The sequence below is a fragment of the Folsomia candida genome, unplaced genomic scaffold, assembly GCF_002217175.1.
Source record: "Folsomia candida strain VU population unplaced genomic scaffold, ASM221717v1 Fcan01_Sc019, whole genome shotgun sequence".
NCBI classification, from domain to species: domain Eukaryota; kingdom Metazoa; phylum Arthropoda; class Collembola; order Entomobryomorpha; family Isotomidae; genus Folsomia; species Folsomia candida.
The window spans coordinates 2,351,693-2,376,875 of NW_019091211.1; the positions used below are offsets into that span (position 1 = coordinate 2,351,693).

Consider the following 25,183-nt stretch of genomic DNA (forward strand, 5'->3'; position numbering starts at 1 on the left):
AGTTCTTGCCTGCATATAAGAACAGCATAGTCACTAAAATAACAATTATTTCACAATTTCTATCCAGCATACTTTTGTGTATGTATGTATCACACGATAAGAAATGTAGCTCTGTTAGATAGATAGCTCAACTTGCCTCAACTTGGTGCGGTGCACGGGCCTTTCCACACTTAGCACCAGAGCACGTCCACACAGAAAAGTGTGCATCATATTACAATACAACAAATGATCTGAACGAAAATCATTCATTTTATGGGTTATAATTTAATCAAAATAGCGGAAATAAGTTTTCAATTTTTTCACGGCGGTCTCGAAAAACAAAAACGTTGTCAATTTTTGAAATTTGGTATAGAAATTATGGTAAAATTGCAGTATAGCGGCCTAGCTCGGATTTGACTGAAATTTTTTGTGTGAATACCCTAAGGTCCCATATGCATAAAAATACCTTTTTTCGCGGCGGTTTCAAAAAATAAAATTTCTAAAAATTTTTGAAATTTTGTATAAAAATAATTTTTCTCTTAGATTTTCATGAAAATGGCTTTTGAAAAAGGAGAGCTAGCTAGTAGTGCTACCTAGGAGAGCTAGCTAGTAGTGCTACCTAGGAGAGCTATCTGGGAGAGCTAGCTAGTAGTGGTACCTAGGAGAGCTATCTGGGAGAGCTAGCTAGTAGTGGTACCTAGGAGAGCTAGCTAGGAGTGCTGGAAACTAGAAATCTCATCTTACCCCGAAAATCTGATTTTACCACAAAATATTCCTATCGTGTGGGAAACTGAGAAAAAGTCTTGAAATTCTCTGGAACATCCAAGAAAAATTTGTATACAAAATTTCAATAATTTATAACTTTTTTACTATTGAATGTTTTTAAAAAAATCCTTCATATTCTTGTTCAGCATAGTTTAATTAGTCTATAAAATCATTTTCAGGAAAATCTGAGGCAAAAAATAATTTTTATACAAAATTTCGAAGCTTTCTAGAAATTTTAATTTTCGAGACCGCCGCAAAAAAAAAAGTATTTTCTTGCTCAGGGGACCATAATAGGTATTTACACAAAAATTATCAGCCAAATCCGAGCTAGTCCACTGAAATAAATCCGAGCTAGGCCGTAATAATGCAATTTTACCAAAAATAATTTACAAAATTCACTCCCCAATCACTACAGAAGAGAATAAGAACCAGTTCAAAATAATAAATTAAAGAAGGAAGGTTGAAGTTTATTAATTATTTGGAACATTTGTTATAATTTATAATTAATTCTCCAGTATAATTATTCGACTTGAGTAAACAAGAGGAGAGAAAAACAGAACGAGAGTGGGCATGGATGAGTGTTCAAAAGTTGTTTTCCCACGTCCAAAAAGCATCCTCGCGAAAGAAACAGTCTATTCCAAGATATATTTTGTCGTATGTGTATGTATGACATGCTTTCAGTCGCAAACCCAACAACTTTAACAAAACAAACTTGTGCATTTTGAGTTAAATTATTTTCCAACAAATGTCATTAAGGTCGCAATTACCCTTGCATGTAGTTAATCAGAGTCTGAGCCAACCATAATCACCAACATATTTATGTATTTCGAGAATTGCAAACACGTGTAAGACGTGTTGAAAAATATATAAATAGCAAAACCGGTTTGTCATTTCCAAAATATGTACATAGATAATTCCAAGAATTTCAATTTTACCAGGAAATAAACCAGTTGCATACATGAGTATAAAAGGGATACAAATCGGATCATGTGCCAGTCTGATTACAAAATTGCTCACTAAATATCACACAGATCCTGAAATTTTACAGAAATTTATATCCAACATGACTTCAAATCGTACCATTGCAGTCTTCACATTAATCTTGGTCATTTCATTCTGTCTTGTATTTGGTAAGCATTTTATATACAATTAATTTTTAGTCTAACTAAATATCTAAGTAAATATATTAACTGATCAATATTTTTATTACTTCATGACCGCGTATGATACATATCTAAATATATTATCTAAATATATATGTATATTTTTTTATTGTGCCATCCGCAGTGACCACGTATGAACCATGCACCGACAACTATGAGGAGTCTTGCAGCAAGGCTTGTGGCGAAGGAAGGGACGCGATTAAAAAGTGTTGTCGAACTTACGGGCATAGCACGGGACATTGCATCGGGACGGGGTCAGATGGGGCAGGAGACGCGTATTGTTGCTGATGGAAATAAAACACATTTTAAATTCAAAACCATGAAATTTTAGTTTGAGTAAACTTGAAGCTTGAAGTTGCGAAAATTTGATCTCTCTTTTAACTTTGTTTATTAACGTGCTATCAAATGTTTAGTACAACAAATCGAGTACAATGATTTTGAAAAATAATAATAAAAGTAGTACCAAGAAATATATCATAATTTTCTACATACATACTCCTAAAACTACATAAATATCTAGTACATTGAGGGTATTCATTACGAGTTCGCATGTTCGCATCGCAACATAACTTTTTCGAAATTGCGAATTTTGCGAAGCATAACGAAGTGAAGACACTTTGCAAATGAAAAAGTTCGTAAAATTTTATTAAAATGTCTCGAATTTTGCAATGGGAAAAATACGTTAATTTCCATTAGTTACCGAAATTTTGCATCTGAAATTTACCAAATAAGAAAATTCAAAAATTTGAATGGCACAACTTTGGTAACTAATGGAGATTTATGGACTTTTCCCATTGCGAAATTTGTGAAAAATATTTTGCGAACTAAATACTAGCCTTGGAGATGCGCAAGTTCGCAAATCAATTTTCAAGCCAAATTGTTTTGCGAACTTTATTTTTTTGCGAACGTTGCCAACGATGCGAACTCGAAATGAATACCCTCATTATGTATTACATATATTTAAAACATTTTAAATATATAATTAATTATAGTCATTACTTAAAATTAAAAAAATAGTATGACTTAACTCGTAAGATTACAATAGTAAAATAATAGTACACAATTAAGGAGAAAATATTTAGTATAAAGTAGGATAAAAAGATTTTAGACAAGTATGCCTAAACGCGGTAATGTTTAAACTTTCAATTTCCCAAAAACCGTTTGAAATTAAAAAAAATTGTAGCATGCAAGTTTTATAAAAATCATGTAACTCAATACATAGATCTGGAGCCAAAAATGTTAATCAAATGATTAAAAACTGCTAATTACAAATTGCAGCAGCATTGATTAATATAAATTCACACCATCGAGTTGGATCAATTAGAATAAGCATGTTGAATTTTCACGCAGAAATTTCATAACTTATTTAGTACTATTCCTACGTTACGGCCTAAGTGCTATGCAGAATTATGACATTATTTATTTAATTGATTGATAGATACGCTAAACCTGTAGTAAATTGATAAAGATTTGAAGAAATAGTTGAGCCAAACGGGGACAACTTGAGTAAACAACTAACCAAGTGTTATACGAAGAATAGCATTAATATTTTTTTCATAATTTTCAACAATGAATAATTATATTGACGTGGACATTTCTCTTTTTCAAGATTATATTTTAGGACACCCATCTTGATTATGGCATGGTTACGAATAATGAATATGAGATCAACTCGTGTGAAAACATTACAAAGTTTCTCATGAATAAAAAGATTATAAGCTCAAACTTAGCTAATTGTTACGCCGTAAACTAAATTTGTTAAATATACTACTATACTTTCGAAGAGGACTATTAGATTATGAGTGACCCTTAAAAATAGTCACCATTAATTAAGCAAAAAAAAACTGCAGAAGAGAATATGTTGTCCTTACCGCGACTAACTAATCATGAGTACTTATCAATCTAAGAAATTTAACCTATAGTCTATTAGGCACGAAAGAATTAAAAACAAGGAGACATTAAAGTAATAAATAATCCCTTACTTTCTAAACCTGTCAGGAAACAGCCAATTTTACAATTAATGGGAGTCAGTCTAAAAAAATGACGCTAGTAAGTATTAGTAAATTTGAATCGTAAATTAAAATCAGTTTTAGTAACATAATTCCAGCCTATCCTAATTTTATATGAACAAGATGATCTATTTTTAGGTTTTACATAATTTTCAACTTCGAATTTTCTCAAAATCTCAAATGCATAGCATAATTGTCATACCACTAAATACATTTGGCATACAAAATAGTAAGAGTGCCCTCACACGAGCTAAATGTTCGAGTTTGGAAAAAAAAAGTTATTTCGACCCTCTAAAATTTCAGTTAATAAATTGCACGTGTGTTGGCTAAATAAATTAAACACGAACAACTATCCATTTGAGATATGAATCGTCCGTCGAATTCCGAAATATCTAAAACCAAGCCCACTTTTACAGTTAATGGGAAAGTAAGTCCTAAGAAAATGGAGAAACTTGAACGAACCTTAAATTGTTAGTCTTTACCTATTAAATTATGCAAGACTTCAAGAAATTGAAACTATCGTCATAGCTTCTCCCGTTGCTGAATTTTAGCAGTTTCAGTTAGCCTTAATCCTTTTTTCAAGAGTACATAAATATTGAATTAAAAACTTGTAACAATAGTCGTAGGAATATCGAAAAATGTAAATATTTGTAGTACAATAACATTACCCAGTTATTGTTCAAAATGCGAATGCAACATGAAGACACAAACAACTGATTTCATCGTGCCGATAGTGCACTAAACCTACTCAAATAAATGCTACTAACGTATTCCTAACTCCCAAGTATTTGATTTATCGATACATTTGGTAAACCTGTAGTAAATTGATTATATTTTAGGACACTTATCTTGATTATGGCATGTTTACGAATAATGAATATGAGATCAATTTGTGTGAAAACATTACAAAGCTTCTCATGAATAAAAAGATTATAAGCTCAAACTTAACTAGCTAATTGTTACGCCGTAAACTAAATTTGTTAAATATACTACTGTACTTTCGAAGAGAACTAATGAGTGACCCTTAAAAATAATCACGATTAATTAAGCAAAAAAACTGCAGAAGAGAATATATTGTCCTTACCGCGATTAACTAATCATTACTATCAATGATCGAAATTTAACCTAAAGTCCATCAGGCACGAATCAAGTAAAAACAAGCAGACATTAAAGTAATAAATTATCCCTCGACTTTCGACTTTCTAAACCTGTCAGCAAACAGCCCAATTTTTACAATTAATGGGAGTCAGTCATAAATAAATGACACATGCAAGTATTGAGTAAACTTGATTTGAAAACATTTTACAGTTTTAGTATAAATAATTCCGGCCTACCCAAGTTTTATATGAACAAGAAACTTAATTTTCAACTTCAAATTTTCTCAAATGCATATTTGTCATACCACTACATTTGGCATACAAAATGATAAAAGCGCACTCGAACCAGATGTACGAGCTTGGAAAACAAATTGTTGGGATCCTCTAAAATTTTGTGTTGGCTACAAAAATTAACACGAACATCCATTTGAGAAATGATTCGCCCGTCGAATTTCCAAATATCTAAAATCAGGCCCATTTTTACAATTAATGGGAAAGTAAGCCCTAAGGAAATGATGCAATTTTAACGAACCTTAAATTCTTAGTCTTTACATATTAAGTTATGCAAGACTTCAGAAATTGAAACTATCCCCGTCGTTTATCGCATTGCTGAGTTTAAGTTAGCCTTAACCTTTTTCCAAGATTACATGAATATTGAATTAAAAACTTGTAACAATAGTCGTAGGAATATCGAATAATCTAAATATTTGTGGCACCATAACATTACCCAGTTAAGTATGCCAAACTGCGAGCTATTTAGAGTCGTGCAACTTATTAGTTCAAGAAGACACAATCAACTGATTTCGTGATCATAGTGCACTAAACCTACCTGGTCAAATAAATGCTCCTAATGTGTTTCTAACTCCCAAGTATTTGAAATTGTTTGAACTCACAAGGGAACATACCGAGGTGTCCAACGAGTTAAAGGTCGACACCTATACCAAAATGACCACAATACATGACTTATTAAACAAACTGAAGGAATTTCCGTGTAAAATTCACTTTTCGTCACGTTGTGACGATATTTGTGACGAGCGCATGACCAGCGGGAGAGGTCGGCCGCTGAACGATCAGGTCGACCACAGAGAAGCGTCGTCGTCTTCAGGGATTTTAAATTCTTTCAAATTTTGAAAACATCTTGAAATTTTGAAAAAATTTTGAGAAAATTTTGAAATTTTGAAGAAATTTCAATTTTTTTCAAAATTTCAAGTGGTTTTCAAAATTTGATAGAATTTGAAATCTCTAAAGACGACGTGAAGACGACGACGCTTCTTTGTGTTCGACCTGATCATTGAGCGGCCGACCTCTCCCGCTGGCATCCCGATGGTCATGCGCTCGTCACAAATATCGTCACAACTTGACGAAAAATGAATTTTACACGGAAATTCCTTCAGTTTGTTTAATAAGTCATGTGTTGTGGTGATTTTGGTATAGGTGTCGACCCTTAACTCGTTGGACACCTCGGTATGTTTCCTTGTCAGTAGATCTCAAGATCAAGATTTAGGCGCATACTAAAACATGTATTAAAGAGTGCCACAGTATAAATACATATGATGAAAACATTTTGTAAAGATTGTACATTTACCGTTTTTGCACAAATTCGGTGTGAATAAACAGTACCGTCGTTTACCGTGTTTTTTCCTACCTAAGTCTAATCCAATATAAATAAATAAGTAATATAATTAAATAAAGAATTGCGTACAAGGACATGTTGAGTTTGATTGCTTATGAAATATCATTCTACACCTAATTTGTCTAATTGTGCAAAACTAAAATAAAATCGGGAACTTAAATTTAACTAATTTCCCTAATAAAGTTACCACTCTGAAAGTTCAGATCGTCAGTAATGAACTAGTAAATGAATTTTGTTTTAACCAAAATATGTTTTAAAAGACTGCAAATGTACCATTTTTGCACACCTCGGCGTGCCTGCTGTCGAATTAAGAAGCGGCTCGATCATCTTATCGCTCCCGAAATATCATTCTACACCTTTTGTCCAGCTATGCAAAAATATTATAAAATCAGAGAAATTCAACAAATATGGGATAGACGGGACCACCAACTCAGAAGTGTACAAGTTTCCCTAATTAATTTACATCGTTGTTTCGACCGTTAATAAATTCCACACGTAAATGAATTTTGTTGTAATGGAGATATTTTTTAAAAAGGACGTGCAAATCTACCATATTTGCAAATCCGGCGTTAGATAGAATGTTCACGTAAGTATTGAGAAACTAGTCCATAATTAAGAAATACGATTAATAAATTCAGAATTACGGACAAATGAGTCCATGATTACTAAACGACTTGACTGTGTCTAGCTGATTTACGAAATATCATTCTACACCTAACTCCGTCTAAATAGTTGTGTAAAAATTAAACAAAATCCTAGGAATTTAACGAATACCGGATAGACGTGATGCCAGCAATTCGGGTATTTACAAGTTTCCCTAAAAATTTTCACTATTATTTTTTTTTAGATATATGTTCCACTGCTATAAAATCTTGCTTAAGTTCAAAATTGAAACGAAAGATTTGCATCTGTTTTTTTAAATGTCCAGAATAACTTACATTGCTATTTTCTAACATGACTTTAACGACTCGCCAAATAAAATTAGTCTGCGTCAGTTACTACTTGATTAATAAACCCTGTACCCTGACCCTAACCCTGTACCGACTTTCATTTCGTTAAGGCATATCTAAATTGAACCAAAAAATCAAGTTCACTAAATAAGTAGTAGTTTAAGTACGGGTACGGAGTAGAATAGTGAACCCACAAATGCGTAAATATTGGATAAACTAAACTGGATATTAGTAGATAGTGAGAAGCGGCTGATAAATGGAAGGTAATTGTGTGGTGGTTTGAAGTATTCAATAAATCTTAGCATAAACACTAGAAGGATTTAAATTTAAGATATGAAGGAATAATAGAATTCAACGAAGAACATTTCGCATAAGAAGAAATGCAGAATACGTTTCTAATTTCTAAGTCAAACACTAAATCTGTTGGTTTATAGATACGTATGAAATGGTGTCAACTCAAAATGGACCAGATGAGGTTACTTATCGACGAAAGAACTAGGTAATTTGGTGGCGACGAGGTCAATAAGCTTGGCGTAAGTTGTCCAGTCATGATGGTAAGGCAGCAATTGAGTTGTAAATTTGGGAGAGTAATTGATTCGACACGCTGTAGATTCCATTAAAAGTGGTCGCCAACCCTGAAAAGTAAATAAACCCAATGAAAATTTGAAGGTCATACAAATGTTAATAGTTGGTCATATATAGAACATGTGCTGTAATCCACCTTCATACATTATTTACGTCGAGTCGAGTAGGGGAGTAAGTTGACGACACAAAGCGAAGACATTAGGCGAGGAGGGCGGTCCGGTCATGATGATGGTGGATATTGAGGCAATAGTTGCAAATTTAGGAGAATATTTGATCCCACACGAGGTAGAGGATCACATTGCAAGTGGGGCAGACAAGAAGTGCATGAAGACTATAAAAAAACAATGAACATATCTATATTAAAGTTAGATAAATATATATTTACATTGATCCAACCAGAACGAAGTTATCTACTTACTGCGAATAATAATTTACGAACGTGTCCAGAATCAAACGGTGAAACAAGGAATAAAAACTCGAAAGCAGAAAACTTTGCCGACCTAGAAAACGAACAAAATGATATAAAATAAACATGTTGTGTTGGGCTGAGTAAAATGATTTAATCGAATGGGAGGGGGGAGAGAGGAAGGGAGAATCAAAATAAGTAGATATATAATCTTATGCTCTATGACCCTTAATTAATTATGAAATGTGGGATTTACTTACGCCACAGAGACAAACTGAAGTAAAATTGGAACAACTTTTCGCCATCGGGAAGAATTTAAGCACCCTGTGAGAAATCAGATGATTGATCGATGCAGTGCAGAGTTTTCTGCAATTACAAAGAAATTTAGTACTCATATTAATAATCACAAACTAATTAAGTCTTAAATAAATTTGATTTTCACTCGACGAGAAATGATTGGACTAAAAAGCACCTTTAATTAATTATTCTTCACTAGATAAGACAAATAATTATTGAAATACTTACTTGTCTGATGAATTGCTGCTGATTCATGTGGATGTGTCTCTTTTCCTTATCTTTGGTTGCAGTTTAAAAATTAATTTTAGTTTCACGTGATGCAACGAAGTTTAGCAAATTTCCTTATTTAATCTAAATAATTTACTTCATCGCAACTTACTCAACGTTAGCTATCAAATTTTTAAATTCCAGTCGGCCTTATTTCAAGTTAAATGTTAAAGAAATTCAGATTTATAAAATTTCAAACCCGGAGAGAGGTTCGACTCGTACGTACTGGATAAGAAATCGTAAAATGGCAGCTTTCTCTCGTGCACGAGGAAATAAAGGAATAAAAATAAAATCCCTCCCTTCAAAGTAAGGACACGGACACGCCGATGCGATGTAAATAATTCTGATTTCTGAAGAGAGAGTGCGTGGCATGTGCCGGTTGGAACTTTGTATGAGAACGTCCATACATTCCGTCGTCAAAAAGGTGAGTGGGTGATTTTTAGTCGCCTATCTGACTTGTGTCAACATTAAAATGAGTAGGATATGGAAGGGGTGGGTTATCATTTGGTCTAAAAATTGGCATTTTTTGATGATTTTTTGATGTATGAACGTTCCATAACTATGTATGTATGAACTACTTTTGCATGCAATTTTAATTGATGAGTTGTTTTTTTTACTCTAGAATTTACTCTTTAGTCAATTAGTCATTTAGTCATATTAATAAATATAAATATCATGTCGCGAAATGTATTTATTTTTATTTTTTGACCATTCACTTTCCCCATAATGAGCAGTTTACTAAAAAAACATGGTGTGCGCTGATTCCAAAGAAAACTGCATCCCGTCCACGAGTTGAGTTTCGTACAGGCTGCAATTTACAATTAACTTAAATATCCATTAACAATTAATTACAAATTACATTTATAGCACTAATTGGTTAATAGCATTTACACCTGTGAACTTTGACTTATAGTACATTCTGCTTCCATAATTCCATATAAATAGTGGTTTTCCCATCTTAAAATTAATTTCTTCAAGTCTTACTTATCAGATCTTGAAACATAAAAATATAATTATGGCCCCACCCCGCAATGACCTGATGGCGATTGCGGCCTTGACCATACCCGAAAATCCTTGCAAAGAGGTGAGTCTACTACTACATACCAAACTAATTGTTTCTATTAATAAAATACAAAGTACTGATTTACAGTCACGATTTAATTATTTTAATTTCACTTCTTCCTTCCCAGTTGCGGCATGCTATCCTTGATGAGAACCGGTATTATTGGGAAACAGACAAGTTGGAATTGATGACTGCCAGCAAAGAATCTGACCTGGCCGGGAAATGTTTCATTTTTCGTGCTGGTCTTAAGATCGACAAGATGTCGAGGTGGAAAATCTCCTTCGTCCTGGACCCCACCCGCCCCCACTTTGCTCACGGAAGAGTCAATCTATGCTTGGAATTGCTGCAATATGACGGCTACGACACGGGCATGGCCGGACTTGAGGTGATTCTTCACAGTTCACAAGGCTGGGAATGGCGTGAGTGTGAATTTTAAGCCATTCTTTCATCACAGTTTTGTAAATTGAGTTTATAATCATGATTTTCTTGTTTCCAGATTTCCGTAAGTTTAATTTCACCGCAAATTGTGAATATAAACCGGTCAAGGGACAATTCCAGCGGTTTGAAAAGACGTCATACGTCACAGAAACGCGATCCGCTTCGATGCCGTTTCCCGTAGATTATGTCGTCTCAAAAATGTCAGGCCGATATATCCAGATGACCGTGGCATTCACTTTGTATGACGCGAAACGCTATATCCACGAAGGGGCGCTGACGTGGGATAAAAAGTTCAAACCTGACGTTCTCGCCATGTTGAATACTGGCGATGGTGCGGACGTCACCTTCCAAACGAGGGAGGGACTTCTCGTCCATGCGCACAGGCTAATTTTATGCGAGCGAAGTCCTGTTTTTGACGCCATGTTCGCCGACACGATGAAGGAGAGCGTCATCCCCGTTGTACATGTCGAAGACATGGGAACCGTGGGGTTTAGAATGTTTCTGAAATATGTCTATACCGGAGAGTTGGATGCAGCTTGGTGGAAGTACTGCGACGAGATTGTTAATGCGGCATATAAGGTGAGAAAGTTTATTGAGTAGATAAGTTACTTATTATTAGATCGATATTAATTAATTACTTTTCAGTACAACGTCGCGTCTCTAAAGGATATGTGCCAGGAATTGTTGCCCATCGTTTGTAAGGAAGACAATTGTGTGGAATTGTACCAATTGGCCGAGGTGTATGGCATGTTTCATACGCAAAGGAGGATTAAGCGGTATATGAAAAGGTGAGAATGTTTGGGAGCGATTCATTTATTGAAGTGTTCTAAAATTGTAATTGTTAAAACTGATTATAGGAGAAACATCGGCATGATGGTGGACGGGGGAGAACCGGAGGAAAACTCAAACATGTGTCGTATTCAGTAATAAGATGCGATTTTTCGACATTTGAACTTTATTAGCACTAGGATTTAATAGTTACTTCTAGTCTGTTAGAATTTATTTTTCATAGAATTTATTTATTTTAGTATAATTTGTGATGATCTTGTATTACTAAGTTAGTTTTTTGTTAGAATAGAGTTTATTAATTGTAGTTAGAAATTTGGGGTTAGTTTTGGTTGTGGTGTTGCTATTGCTATTATAATGATTGAAATTGTTATAGATTAGATTTATTTTTCGACAATTGATTGATGACTTGATTAACAAAGTAACTGTTAAAATAGGAAAGAAGGAGTAGCAATTAAAAAACATACGGTGGTGGTGTTAGTTAAATATGTGCTACTTAATATGGAGAGAAATAGACTTGAAGCTACTTTTGTCTTTTCTAGATTTATGCATGTTCATAGATCGTAAGACAATTGAAGTTAAATGTTACCAGTGATTCTACTCGTAATTAATTCAAAGGGTTAAAACATATTTGTTATTTACCCTTACTATCGAGGGTACCATTATTTAGACGTTGGCGACATTTATTTTTTTACATTTTAGAACTGAAGCAATTAAATATATAAATGCAAATTCCTATTTAAACTCCAACGTATTATTTTTATTAATATATGTACATAATTCCATCAGGAGAGCTTACTTTACGACATATGCTTTTTCATACATATTTAGGAATTATATATGTAGTAATTGGGAGATTTTTCATGGTCATTATATATTTACATACTCCAAGCACAACGAAACAATGTCAAATGCTTCCATGCAAAACTCGATATATGGAATTGCGATACTTGATGAAATCAATGAAATCATGACAACTTACAATTCACGTGTTCACGACAATCTTGGCATATCTTGCAAATTGAGCATGCGAACCTCAACCTAAAGTTTGCCACATTTTCAAAAATTCAATGAGAATCTTTGATGAAATTTACCAACCTGGAAATGCTTATATCTCGCAAACTATTAATAAAGTTAAAGGATACAAGAAAACATTCCCCCGTACATTTATATTAAGATGTGTGGTAATGAATTTAATATTCATTTATTGAATAAAATAATTAAACATGCTTCGTATTTTTACAAAAAACAAAAGTTTAGCTTTTATTTATTCTCAGCTCCGTCAATTGTTTTCAGTCATAAATTATGGAGATTTTATTGTAATTTTCTTAACTATTATAATTATTATCAGGCCCACAAGTTGATCATTTGTCAAATTCTTACTTTAAATTTTAAGACCATTCAATGGTAGCATTTGCTTCCTCTTCTTCATAAAACGCATCCTTTGTCGATGGGGGCAGCCTGTCTTTCTTCTTCATAACGACGCCATGAGCCCCTTTCAAATGCGTAATAAGCGCCCACTTGGTGGCGAACCCCTTTCCGCACTGCTCGCAAGTGAAGGGCCGCTCTCCGCTGTGTGCTTGGCGAATGTGACCCTCCAGAAGGGAAGGATATCCAAATCCTTTACTACAATGAGGGCACTTGTGAGCAGAAGGGGCGACATAGCCTGGAGTGTGAATACGCTGCACGTGTTCCCTCAAATTAGGATTATTCTTGAAGGCTTTTCCGCAGTGGGGGCAGGGGAAGGGTGAATCTACTATGAAACAATAAATAGTGCTGTGCGAATACATACATATGTAAAACAGCCTTCTGGAATTATTTAATTAGATGAAAAATCTATAACCTGTCACACGGAGATTCATGTTACGAATTTGTATAACTTTCTTGGTTCCATAATTGTCGTCATCATCATTTTGTGGCTGGGAGGAAGTGTCAGAAAGTTTGGTAAGAATTTGCATTACTGTGGCCCCAATTTTTTCCTCTAGGAGTGAAATTTGTCTCTTAAATTTTTCCATTGCACTGAAGAGAGGATGACAATCGTCACAAAAATCGCACATCTCGTCGTCTTCAAAATGATACCGAGAAGATTTGTAGTTAGGATTGAGCAATTTGCAAAGTTTTTCTATTCTGATTTTCTGCTGGGATTTTGCTGCAGTATCGTCCTTGTCGAAAACGCGTCGTAAACAAAGAAGGCAGAATGTGTTGGACATGGTGACCTAATTTAGAAATAAATAACAATGTAATTGACATTCGTGCGTACTTACATATTTCATATTTTGAAAGCAGAAACTTACACAGATAAACTTTAGCAAATGATGAAGTATTTCCTACCCAATGAACTGTACCTTTGTAGGAAATACGTTGTAAGATAAATACGCTTTTCAGTCAAGTTTGAAGTTTCAAAATTATTGGAAATATTAAATTTGAAAACTTCCAACCCGGCGAGAATCCGGTAATCCGGCTGGATTTTTTGTTTATATTTACAAACTCAAGGGAGCATATGAGAATTCAAATTCGTGCCAATAAAAAATCTCATGTGTTGCGAAACAAAGGAAAACGAAGTTCCATGCAAAACTCGTCTCTTTTTTCGAGTTCCATGCAAAACTAGTTTGGGTATTTTTCCGAACAGATAATCTGATCTGATATATATTTGGTCTCTTTGTGTGAAGCATGTATTGAGGGGAACATACATATTGTTACCTGTTATCCAGATTTGCATAATATTATACTCAATGTAAGAAATTCAAGAGATTATTTCGAGGATTAATATGTTTATTCATAATTTGCAAGTTCTATAATTTTAGCTCTTTTATTCATTTATAAATAATTCGGAAAGTAGTGAGACAGGTTTATGTTAATTTAGTTTGTAAAACATTCAATGCAATTTGAGTCGCCAGAAGTGTTTAAGAATTTAATTTATAGCTAAATAGATTTTTTCACAACGGGTAGTAGTTGTTTGATTAAAACCTGAACAGACTCCTACCCCTGAGTGGATCATATAGTTTACAGAGAAAACTCGAAAACATGTGACTACAGACAGCATAATCCCACCTATACGATTAACTAAAAATCAATTTTACGTACTATCACCCTAATTACTCCTATAGGACAATGACGCTGTTATCGTGTGATTAACTATGGCTCCAGTAAACGCCAACTTCGTCGATTTCTCACACTTGTACAAGTTATATCCTAAAAACCCCCCATAAAAAGCTATTAAACGAATAGAATGCAACTTTCTCTTCAAATATTTCTTATCGCAACTCCCACCCAATAAACGCCTCCACCTCGCCCGCATCACAGCACCATCTTCAAACACGCTTATTATCAACTGCAATAGCATGTTTATGACCACAACAAGGTATGCAGAAACGGCAGGAAAAAGGGAAACGCATAAGGCGGGATAATCCCATACATATTGAGCGAAATGAAATTAAACAAGATGCTAACGCACAACCCGGCAAACATTAAGGTTGCAACACATGGAGCAGTAAACTGGTCTGCTATTGCATAAATTACTCGACAACTGGCATATCGCTGAAGGTATTTATCCATATTGGCCTTATTTCTAGAGGATAAATAAAAATAGGCCGTCTGGTCAAGGGTCGATATGCATTCGAGAAACAGGTATAGGCCCATTACGGGAACACAAACAAATAAGCAGGTTGTACGATAAATTACAAACAAAGGGATGAAGATTGTAAGTCGGAGGAACAATAAGGCAAGATTTGCCAATAGTGGAATTCGCCATTTATTCTCCTCAAACAGAGAATATAGTTGGCTATATGGGGTTAAGGATAAGTTCGAGATGATTAAGGTGGCCAGGTAAACGCCAAAAGGTTGACAGAAAAGAATGACCACGATCAAGTTGAAAGTGATTCCCTTCGTGTCGGATGAAGTGGCCATGTTTTTGTTGATGGTTGGACCGCCTGGAAATACAAAATATATATGTAATTTCAGACAATTAGTATAGTATCATCCTAAGTAGTTCTTCGCAATTTTGCAAACACGTGCTTCACGTACACAGTATCTTTGCTAGTGCAGATGTACAATTCATGGCGTAAGTAAAATTTTTTCCTGCAAATACGATAAGCGTTTCTAGCGCGAGGGCATAAAAAACCATTCCAGCCCAGCAGAATATTACGAGCAAATTTATGAATCCAAGGCGAGATATTCCAAACAGTTCGGAAATAAGGATTAAGAATAAGGTGATATTTAGAATGTTGAGAAAACCATAGACAGAAATCATGTAAGGAATAATTTTCCTTGAGACTGGGGTGAAAATCAGCATTTTCGTTTTGGGGTACCATTCCAAAGGATTTTTCCAGAAGATGCCGAAATAGCGGGTGAATCGATCCAAAGATTTCCACATTAATGCGGTAATGACCATTTTGAGCTGTTGGGGAACTTTCGGAACGGTAGCTAGCAAGGAAATGAGTACGAAAATATGCACAATAATTCGGACCTCGAGAATCTGTCCAATTTATTTAGACTGTCTCCCATTTCCAAATTTAACTCTTTTTCTTGATTGCATTTTCTTTATTTATATCAAAATAAACTATACATTTGTCTGTCTCAAATTATCCCAAGTTCAAGTAGTATTGGCCTAATTAATTACTATACCTGTTGACCCAGACGAGGTAAAGCCAGACTCGTTAAATCTATAAAAATATTGTCTACCAATATAAATAAATGCACTCATAATACAAAATTTCACTAATTAACTTTTCCGTAGGAGACACGGTTTTCTACAGCTTACATAACTGTGTGCGGGTTAAAACCTAATTGACTTACAAATTAAGTTTGTAAGTCAATTAGACTCCAGGTGTAATAATATCCACCTATTTACTTACATATATTTTTATGCACGTACATCTGCAGAATTTAGTAAACATATACATAAGTACGAAAATATATACCCCTCGAAATATATCATAAACGTATACATACGAACATAAATGTGCAAGTATGTGCAAGAATTTATGTACGATTAATTATGAACAACACAGTTCAAACATACGTACTTAAAATAGATATTTAACCAATTCATTTCCGTATTACGCATTTAAGCACACTGATTGACTTTAATTTCCACAAATTAAAAATATGCAAACTTAAAACAGAACATAGTGTGTTGATTATAATTGCATTTATACAACAGGACCGTAATTTTAATTGAGATCAAACTTGTGCGCATGCTCCGCATTGAAGGATAACGACGCCGATATGGTGTAACTAATTATAGCTCCCACAAAATTCATTTTCGTCGACCTCTTGCACTTGTACAAGTTATACCCTAAAATCCCCCCGTACACGGCAACTGAGCGAAGCGAACGTAACTTCCGTTTCAAATATTTCTTATCACCACAGCCACCCAACAAGGGTTTCCACCTGGCCTGAAGCACCATACATTCTTCATAAAGATCCACCAATAACGGCACTAACAATCTGACACACCCTCCAACAAAGAAAGCCGCAACCGGAAAATTTGGAAATATCGAAGGAGGGATAATTCCGTACAAATTTAGGGAAATAAAATTAAACAGGACGCTCACCCACATCGTAATAAACATCACCACTGCCACACTTGGTGTAATAAATTCGTCAGATATTTCAAAAAGTAACTGCAAGCTGGCATAATCACGAAGGTATTTATCCACAATGACTCTATTTCCAGACGACATATAGTACATCCCCGTTTTGCTAATGGTCAAAATGCATTCGAGTGCCAAATAAGCGGATATCGCGGAAATGCAAATAATGATGCAAATTATGCGAGAAGTTTGAAACAAAGGGATGATCAGTGTAAGTCGAAGAAAGAAAAGGGAAAATTTCGCCGGTAACGGGAAACTCCATCCTTTTGTGACAAGGAGGGAATGCAATTGACTATACGGGTTTACGTTTGAACTAATTATGGCGAAAATGTAAATATTGAAGGAGTAACTGCACATGACGATTACGATCAAGTTGAGCATGATCCCCTTCAAGTCCGTGAATGCGGTAGATTTCTGCAGGATGGTTCGCCCACCTGAAAGATGATTTTGTTCTTAAAATTCATATGTATTTATGTATGTATTTATGTCAATGTTTGCTGTACGAGGAAACGAATTGCAGGAAATTAGCAACACCAAGCGGATCGGTGGCGTCTTGCAATTATTGTAATTTCTTGCAGTGCAAGGAATTAAGCATTCTGTTTCGTGTCATTTTCATATTACTAAAATTTCTATTTAAATTGTTGAAGAAGAATTCATGGATTCTGAGGACATGATAAATATTTAATGTAAATATGAAACTATAGCTTTCGGAATACTTATTTCTTCGTCAGGTGTTTACGAATTTGATATATTCCCATTTTTTAAACAATTACTGTACTTACAAATTTTCCTTGCCAATGCGGATAAACAGTTGAATGCATAGCACGCACTCATGCCCTTTAAGGCTACAAGGGTTTCTAGCACGAGGGCAAACACAACCTGCCCACTCCAGCACAATATTATGACCACCTTCGTTAATTTCAGGTGTGCGAATCCGTACAACTGCGAAATAAGGATTAATAGCAAGCTACCATTTAAGACGGTTAGAAAACCATAAACAGAAACCATCCAAGGAATAAGTTTCCTTGAGATTGGGGTGAAAACTAAGGTTTGCGTTTTTATGTCCCATTCCACCGGATTTTTCCAGAAGATATCAAAATATTGGGAGAAACGATCCAGGGATTTCCACATCAGTGAGGTAACAACCATTTCGGATTTTTAGGGAACCTGTAAACGAATTGGAGATGGTTTTGAAACGATCGTCAAAGGAAATAAACTCAGAATTGCGTAACAATAATATGACAATTAGGATTTCCAGCGAAAGTGAAAACCCAGAATAAGCAAGTAAATATGTATGTATCTGGCCCGTTGTTTTGTAATTGTCAGAATGTATTTCTTTTTATTTCCAAATTAATTGACTTTCCATTATTCGCTTTTGTCAAATGAGTTTTATAATTAATGACCACCAATTTACGATTAACCTAATTTCGAGACAATGTAAAGTTGAAAGTGTGACGCCATAAAAATGTACTTATATATTATGTAAGTACATCATAGTTAAACTTAGGAGGAGAGTACGCCAACCTGATAATGACAGATCTTGATGTCCTTTGGATATATGGTAGTACCCCCTCTGAAAGTAAAAAGTGTGAAGCGGTTTGATGCCATGGCCAAATTTACGTCCGTCACACCCCTTTGAAGGCGCGCCCGATGCCAAACTAGCTGCACTAAAAAATTCGCCAAAAATCCAATTTTGTTCGGATTTTCATAATAATTATATATTTGTGATCCCAGATAGTCCCTTTATCATATTGAGTTGCAAAATTAACTTTTCAGAAATTTTCAATATTTTCGAATATTTCCTGAAAAGGGCATGGCTTGAAAAAATTCAAAATTCCAAAATAGTTCAGATTGATATCTGATATGACAAAGCAACTATTTGGGATCATAAATATGTAACTATTATGAAAATCCGAAGAAAATTGGATTTTTGGCGAATTTTTTAGTGCAGCTAGTTTGGCATCGGGCGCGCCTTCAAAGGGGTGTGACGGGCGTAAATTGGGCCATGGCATCAAACCGCTTCACACTTTTTACTTTCAGAGGGGGTACTACCATATATCCAAAGGACATCAAGATCTGTCATTATCAGGTTGGCGTACTCTCCTCCTTAGCACTTCAACTCTTGAACACCACACCTAAACAAACACATATGCACATATTTATATATATAGAAACATGTGTCACACATGTTTCATTGTCTTCGTCATTGGTATAATGATGCACACATGATGTGTGCATCATTATACCAATGACGAAGACAATTCAAACGTACGTATGTATCTTTAATATTTCACAAATTCCTATCCTCTATGCACTCAATTTTTAAGAACACAGGGCTGACCTTCAACTTTGATATCCACAAATTAAAAATATGTATTTAGGCCTTGTTATACAACACTCCGAGTAAATCTAACAAACTAACAAAATCGGAAAAACACATTTTACCGTAATCTTAATTGAGATTAAACTTGTGCGCATACTCCGCATTGAAGGATAGCGAGGCCGATATCGTGTAACTAATTATAGCTCCCACAAAATTCATTTTCGTCGACCTCTTGCACTTGTACAAGTTATACCCTAAAATCCCCCCGTACACGGCAACTGAACGAAACGAATGTAGCTTTCTTTTCAAATATTTCTTATCACCGCTTCCACCCAACAAGCACCTCCACCTGGCCTGAAGCACTCGACATTCTTCATAAAGATCGACCAACAACGGCACTAGCAGTCTGATACACCCCGCAGAAAAGAGAGCTGAAATCGGAAAATAGGGAAACACGGAAGGCGGGATAATTCCGTACAAATTTATGGAAATAAAATTAAATAAGACGCTAAGCCACATTGTAATAAACATTACCACTGCAGCACTTGGAGCAATGAAATCGTCCGATATTTTAAAAATTAACTGCAAGCTGGCATAATTGCGGAGATATTTATCTACAATGACATTATTTCTAGACGACATGTAATAAACTCCCGTTTTCCGAATGGTCGACAAACATTCGAGCGCCAAGTAAGCGGACATCATGGGACAGCAAATGATAATGCAAACTATGCGGGAAATTTGGAACACAGGGATGATCATTGTAAGTCGGAGAAAGAAAAGGACAAATTTTGCCAGTAACGGGAAACTCCATCCTTTTGAGGCAAAGATGGCATACAATTGACTATACGGATTTAAGTTTGAGCTAATTAGGGTGAAGACATAGGTGTTGAAGGCCTGACTGGACGTGAAGATTATAATCAAGTTCAGCGTGATCCCTTTCATGTCTAAGGACGTGGTATGTTCTTGTTCTATGGTTCGGCCACCTGAAATAAAAATTGTGTACCTTAATTTTGCCAGCATTTGTCGCGAAAAGAATCGACAATCCTCATAGTACACAGGGCTAACCGCTAGGTGGCGCCTGCTTCTTGGATTTCTTGCACCTTAAATTCGTTACCATTTCTTGGAGTGCAATGCAAGAAATTATGTAAATATTGCGAACGTCCTGTCCTATATACTGAAAACTTTTACGATTTTTAGCCCAGTCAGGGTATATCTGTATGTCGGTGCGGAGTCTGAACCCAAAGCTTGCAATAAATTGGTCTATGATCGATTGCGAGCTATGTCTGAACCTGACTCGGGCTAAATGAAGGCTGCATTATAAATTTTTTAGTAATTATTAAACTTACAAATTTTCCTAGCCAAGACTGACAGCGAGTTGAATGCATAACTCACATTTATGCCCGTAAAAGCGAGCAGAGATTCCAGCACAAGGGCAAACACAACCTGCCCACTCCAGCACAATATTATGATCAGCTTTATTAATTTCAGTTGTGCGAACCCGTACAACTGAGAAATAAGGATTAATAGTAAGCTACCATTTAAAACGGTTAGAAAACCATACACGGAAATCATCCAAGGAATAAGATTCCTTGAAATTGGGGTGAAAACCAATGTTTTCGTTTTGATGTCCCATGCCACCGGATTTTTCCAGAAGATATCAAAATATTGGGAGAAACGATCCAGGGATTTCCACATCAGTGAGGTAACAACCATTTCGGATTTTTAGGGAACCTTTAAACGAGTCGGAGATGGTTTTGAAACGATCGTCTGAAGGGAAATAAACTCAGAATTGCGTAACAATAATGTGATAATTAGGATTTCCAGCGAAAGTGAAAACCCAGAATAAGCATGTACGTATCTGACCCGTTGTTTTGTAATTGGCAAAATGCATTTCTTTTTATTTCCAAATTAATTGACTTTCTTTATTCGCCTTGGTCAAATGAGTTTTATAATGAATGACCACCAATTTACGATTAATCTAATTTCGAGACGAGACAATGTAAAGTGTGACGCCATAAAATGTATGTACTTACATTACATATTATGTAGGTACATCATAGTTAAATTTAAGCACTTCAACTCTTGAATATCACACTTAAACAAACACACACAACATATGCACATATATTTACTGAGGGTAGTCCACACGAAAACGATTTTACCTTTAATATCTTTAGCGCTAGTAGAAATTTTGAATTGAAATTTTTACAATTTGTTCACTTTATAGTCAGCATTATGGGTGCCAAATTTCAATTCGCTAGTCTAAATGTCCCTTTAATACGCTAATGAACTTATCAATCCCATGCGTATTTAAGGTACGCGTTAAATAATATAGTACTCTATAAACGTTAGGTCGTCTCGAGGGTAAGATTCGGTCCATCGAAACCAATCAAATTTCCCCACAATGCAAGTTGATCCCATTCACTAGATTCGGGCAACGGATGAGATTCCTAATTTCGAGATCGATCTCGATGCTGGGATGGGATGGGACAAACTTTGTACTAATTTATATGCATTTTTGGAATGCAAATTTTGCATACTTCTATACTTCTCAAACACATATCTTAACCACAAAAAAATCCCTACACATTAGAACAGAGCTGTACTTGTACATGGTGGCCATAAAGTTTCTGATGAGACGAAGCATAGTATCAAAGAACTGTTATTTTCACAAGAAACAAATTTTATTAACCAAATATTTTATAGCATTTTATGCATCAGTATTGTGGGTATCCTCCAGACAAACTTGTTCTGATGTTCTGCCCTGAAAATTTCTCACATATTTCCCAAAACCAATTTGAAAATTTTTTAAAAAGCGTTTTAAAAACGTTGAATCAGGGAGGTACAATCCCGTGGTTCAACGCACGCGTAGCTTTTGAGTTTAGGTCACAAATGTTCTATTCGGTTCAGTTCCAAGCAGTTTCCGAGCCACACCCCCTTCCCCAAGATTATAAACAACCGTCTTTCCAAAAATCAATTGGTTGCATTTGAAGTACGGGCTGGTGGCCCATCCTGTTGAGATGGAATTTCTTTCGAATTCGGAAAAAGTGGATAAGTCCCTACAGTATCATAGTACACTGGCAAGATATGGTCACGGTGAAACGGTCCTTACATGTTTTGACAACCAAAAGTGACGATCAGTTCCGTCGCGCCTCGAGAGCAGAGCAAAACACAAACCATTAATGGTAGTCATTTTTTTTCTAATCTTCGTCTCGTAAACCCTGTTTCTATTCACAATTTGGTACCTCGTATAGTCAGGATCTGCCACCGGATGACTATTCATTTTGATCGTGCGCGTACACAAAATTTCCCTACCCTTTACACCAGCAGTCAAATAGCCGTTTTCATCGAGAAAATTACCAAAATTCACTAGGCCTTGAATAATTTTGTCCTTAAATGAGTTTGCATTGTAGTTCTGAAGCTATGTGACCCCAATCACTTGCTTTAATATTACTCCGAATACTGGGACGAGAGATTTTTTATCAAAATCATTAAATCGGTCTTCGAGATTTAGGACCGCCGCACACTTTATTGTCGAACTACCAGATTTTCGATAGATTATTTCTAAAATCGTATTCGAAATAACAACCTAGTGTATGTTGGGTGGTGTGAGATGAATTCCGTCCCAGGATGAGCTCTGATACCTCCACAACTTCAAGGTATTTCAGGGAACCCGAAATTTTAGAGCGATTTGGGATATGCCTTCTCCTTCATCCAATGGTGGGTGGATTTTTATAATTTTTTCCACAAACGAGGATAAATGTCTGGTGGACATTGTCAGAAAAAATTAGTTCCAAAAACAAAACAGGAAGACAATTTTCGAAACTTTTGTGCGGGATTATGGAATGGCGATTTTTGGGTGTCATCAGAAACTTTATGGCCACGATGTACACTAAAAACTTTAGTTTCAACTTTAAAAAAATCAGCACACAAACTGCAAAATGTCAGAAATTCGCAACACAGACATCATGTGAATGACGAGTTGGTTAGGTCAAGGAAGATCATCAGTGTTCACCACAAACAATTTATGAAGATGTTGTTATATCATATCATATCTTATCATGTTCCAAGAATTAAGCAGAATATTAAGTACGTAAATGTAAATTTAGACCAATTTAAATTTTGTCTGGTTTTTGTTCAAACAATGAATTGTTTCTCTCTCTTCGTTTTCGTGAGCGGTATTCATTTTCATGTATGACTTTCAGTGGACAGAATTTATTTAAAGTCTCACTTTTTTCAGTTTGGCATTCAGTTCAGTGGCAAGTTTGAATGCAAAAGTGCACAACGCTTTATACACATACTGTAACTTCCTTCAGTTTCCAAACTCTTAAAAAATTGGGAAATTAATTACTAGTTAACCCACAAAGCAAAATTTATCTCTGTGTACATTGTCGTGAATAAATAAATCATGCTGCAGTTTTCAGAACTGCGTGTTAAATTACCAAAAATCATCGATCCTACTGACGACGAATATGTTTGGGACCGATACGCCGTTCTAGAAAATGTTGAGGGTCAAAAGGTATTAAATTAATTAAAGTAACACTTAATTTGTCTGAAATACTACTATAAAATACTGATTATTTTCTTGCACACCAAAAAAATATGAATTTAAATGCAAACTGGATTTTCTGATCAATTAAAATTATCAACTGTTTTTAATTGTAGTATACACTCGGAGATACTTCTTCGGAAAGTAAGCCTGACGGCAAATTCCTCTTTTGGTGCGACCCAGGTAGACCAAAAGTCTCACTGTGCGAAATAATTAGCAAGGACGGCAATTTCTGGATCACGCCGTTCGAAGTAAGAAAAATTGTTTTAAAAATATGTTACAAAAAATAACAAGGAAATATTTTCAACTTTGTTTTTATTTTAGGAGATTCCACTTTATTTGAACAACGTTGAATCAAAGGAGACGACCAAGTTGCAGCATGGAGACGAATTATCACTACAAATTGTGGAGGAAGGTCATGTAGGAAGTCTGAAGTTTACGGTAAATAAACTCTAACTTTGTCAATTTTGGTAATGCATTTATAAAAAACAACTAAATCACGTTCCATCTAGACCCCAAAATTATACTGGGATCATTCAGAGCTGGATTTTAACGGTGTTTTCACACCTGGGCAGAATCCACTCGTAAGTCTGGGCAAATTAATCCCTCTATAAATAAACACGTCAAAACCTGCTCTATTTTAGCAAGTAATTAATTTGTGTTATTTAGATTTTATCACAAATTTTCTCCTATCTGAATCTCCATGAATTGAAACTCGCTCGACTTGTAGCCCCAGAATGGAATCAAGAAGCCATCCGACATATTAAAAAACAAGCCGTGGTAAATTTCCACTTGTGGCACAGACAAGACTCGTTAAAACCCATCAGTTTAGACCAATTTTCTCGATACACCCGAGAAATGGAGAACTTCCCCCCGCTAGAAAATTGGTCCATCACATTTCCGGAATCTGAAGTAAATAATGCAGAAGTTCGAGCCCAACTGGTCACTGAGTTGGATCAAGTTCTCGGACAAAGTCCCCAAATCAAAAAACTGAAGCTGGGTGGGTCACCATTCGATTACACAGTTTGTCACAAATTCATCCAGAAATTGTCAGGGTCCCTTCAACACTTGGAATTCTGAGGCTACTGGGAAAGCGATCCCACTACTGTAAATTATTCTCCCCCTTCATTCACAGCTGACCTGACCAAACTTGAAGTATTCTCGGTCGCCATAACCATCTTGCCTAGCATCTGGCTCCCGCCTGATGTTGTTCCCACTACTTGGTTGCGACCCTTAATTTCCGCCATGAAATCTTTGCGAGCCCTTCATCTCAAAT

General features: G+C 35.4%; 2 protein-coding genes and 2 long non-coding RNA genes across 20 annotated transcripts; 2 read left to right on the forward strand and 2 right to left on the reverse strand.

Moving 5' to 3' along the window:
• Nucleotides 1-1,453: 1,453 nt before the first annotated feature.
• Nucleotides 1,454-2,379, forward strand: LOC110857542. The gene is made up of 2 exons (XR_002548690.2): nucleotides 1,454-1,874; nucleotides 2,032-2,379. It is a non-coding gene; the product is annotated as an uncharacterized LOC110857542 (long non-coding RNA).
• LOC110857541 lies at nucleotides 2,272-9,438 on the reverse strand. 15 transcript variants are annotated; one of them, XR_004836638.1, is made up of 7 exons: nucleotides 9,264-9,435; nucleotides 9,113-9,162; nucleotides 8,848-8,953; nucleotides 8,600-8,681; nucleotides 8,318-8,512; nucleotides 6,599-8,231; nucleotides 2,272-2,423 (listed from the first exon to the last, which is right to left on the reverse strand). It is a non-coding gene; the product is annotated as an uncharacterized LOC110857541 (long non-coding RNA). The 15 variants fall into 15 exon arrangements; XR_004836628.1 differs by adding an exon at nucleotides 5,843-5,871 and having other exon boundaries at nucleotides 2,272-2,411; nucleotides 6,526-8,231; nucleotides 9,113-9,435; XR_004836627.1 differs by adding an exon at nucleotides 5,843-5,871 and having other exon boundaries at nucleotides 6,526-8,231; nucleotides 9,113-9,435.
• Nucleotides 9,439-9,750: 312 nt separating this feature from the next.
• LOC110857675 lies at nucleotides 9,751-12,182 on the forward strand. Its single transcript, XM_022106278.2, has 5 exons — nucleotides 9,751-10,235; nucleotides 10,342-10,633; nucleotides 10,711-11,231; nucleotides 11,298-11,440; nucleotides 11,510-12,182. Exons 1-5 carry the CDS (start codon nucleotides 10,167-10,169, stop codon nucleotides 11,577-11,579), a joined length of 1,095 nt encoding a protein of 364 aa, XP_021961970.1. The 5' UTR covers nucleotides 9,751-10,166; the 3' UTR covers nucleotides 11,580-12,182.
• Nucleotides 12,183-12,672: 490 nt separating this feature from the next.
• Nucleotides 12,673-13,939, reverse strand: LOC110857676 (zinc finger protein OZF). Of its 3 annotated transcripts, none has more exons than XM_022106280.2 (3): nucleotides 13,733-13,939; nucleotides 13,282-13,654; nucleotides 12,673-13,191 (listed from the first exon to the last, which is right to left on the reverse strand). In XM_022106280.2, the coding sequence occupies exons 2-3, from the start codon at nucleotides 13,646-13,648 to the stop codon at nucleotides 12,830-12,832; spliced, it is 729 nt and encodes a 242-aa protein (XP_021961972.1). In that variant the 5' UTR covers nucleotides 13,649-13,654; nucleotides 13,733-13,939; the 3' UTR covers nucleotides 12,673-12,829. The 3 variants fall into 3 exon arrangements, with proteins under 3 accessions (XP_021961972.1, XP_021961971.1, XP_035713961.1); XM_022106279.2 differs by having other exon boundaries at nucleotides 12,673-13,194; XM_035858068.1 differs by having other exon boundaries at nucleotides 12,673-13,194; nucleotides 13,784-13,935.
• Nucleotides 13,940-25,183: the final 11,244 nt, after the last annotated feature.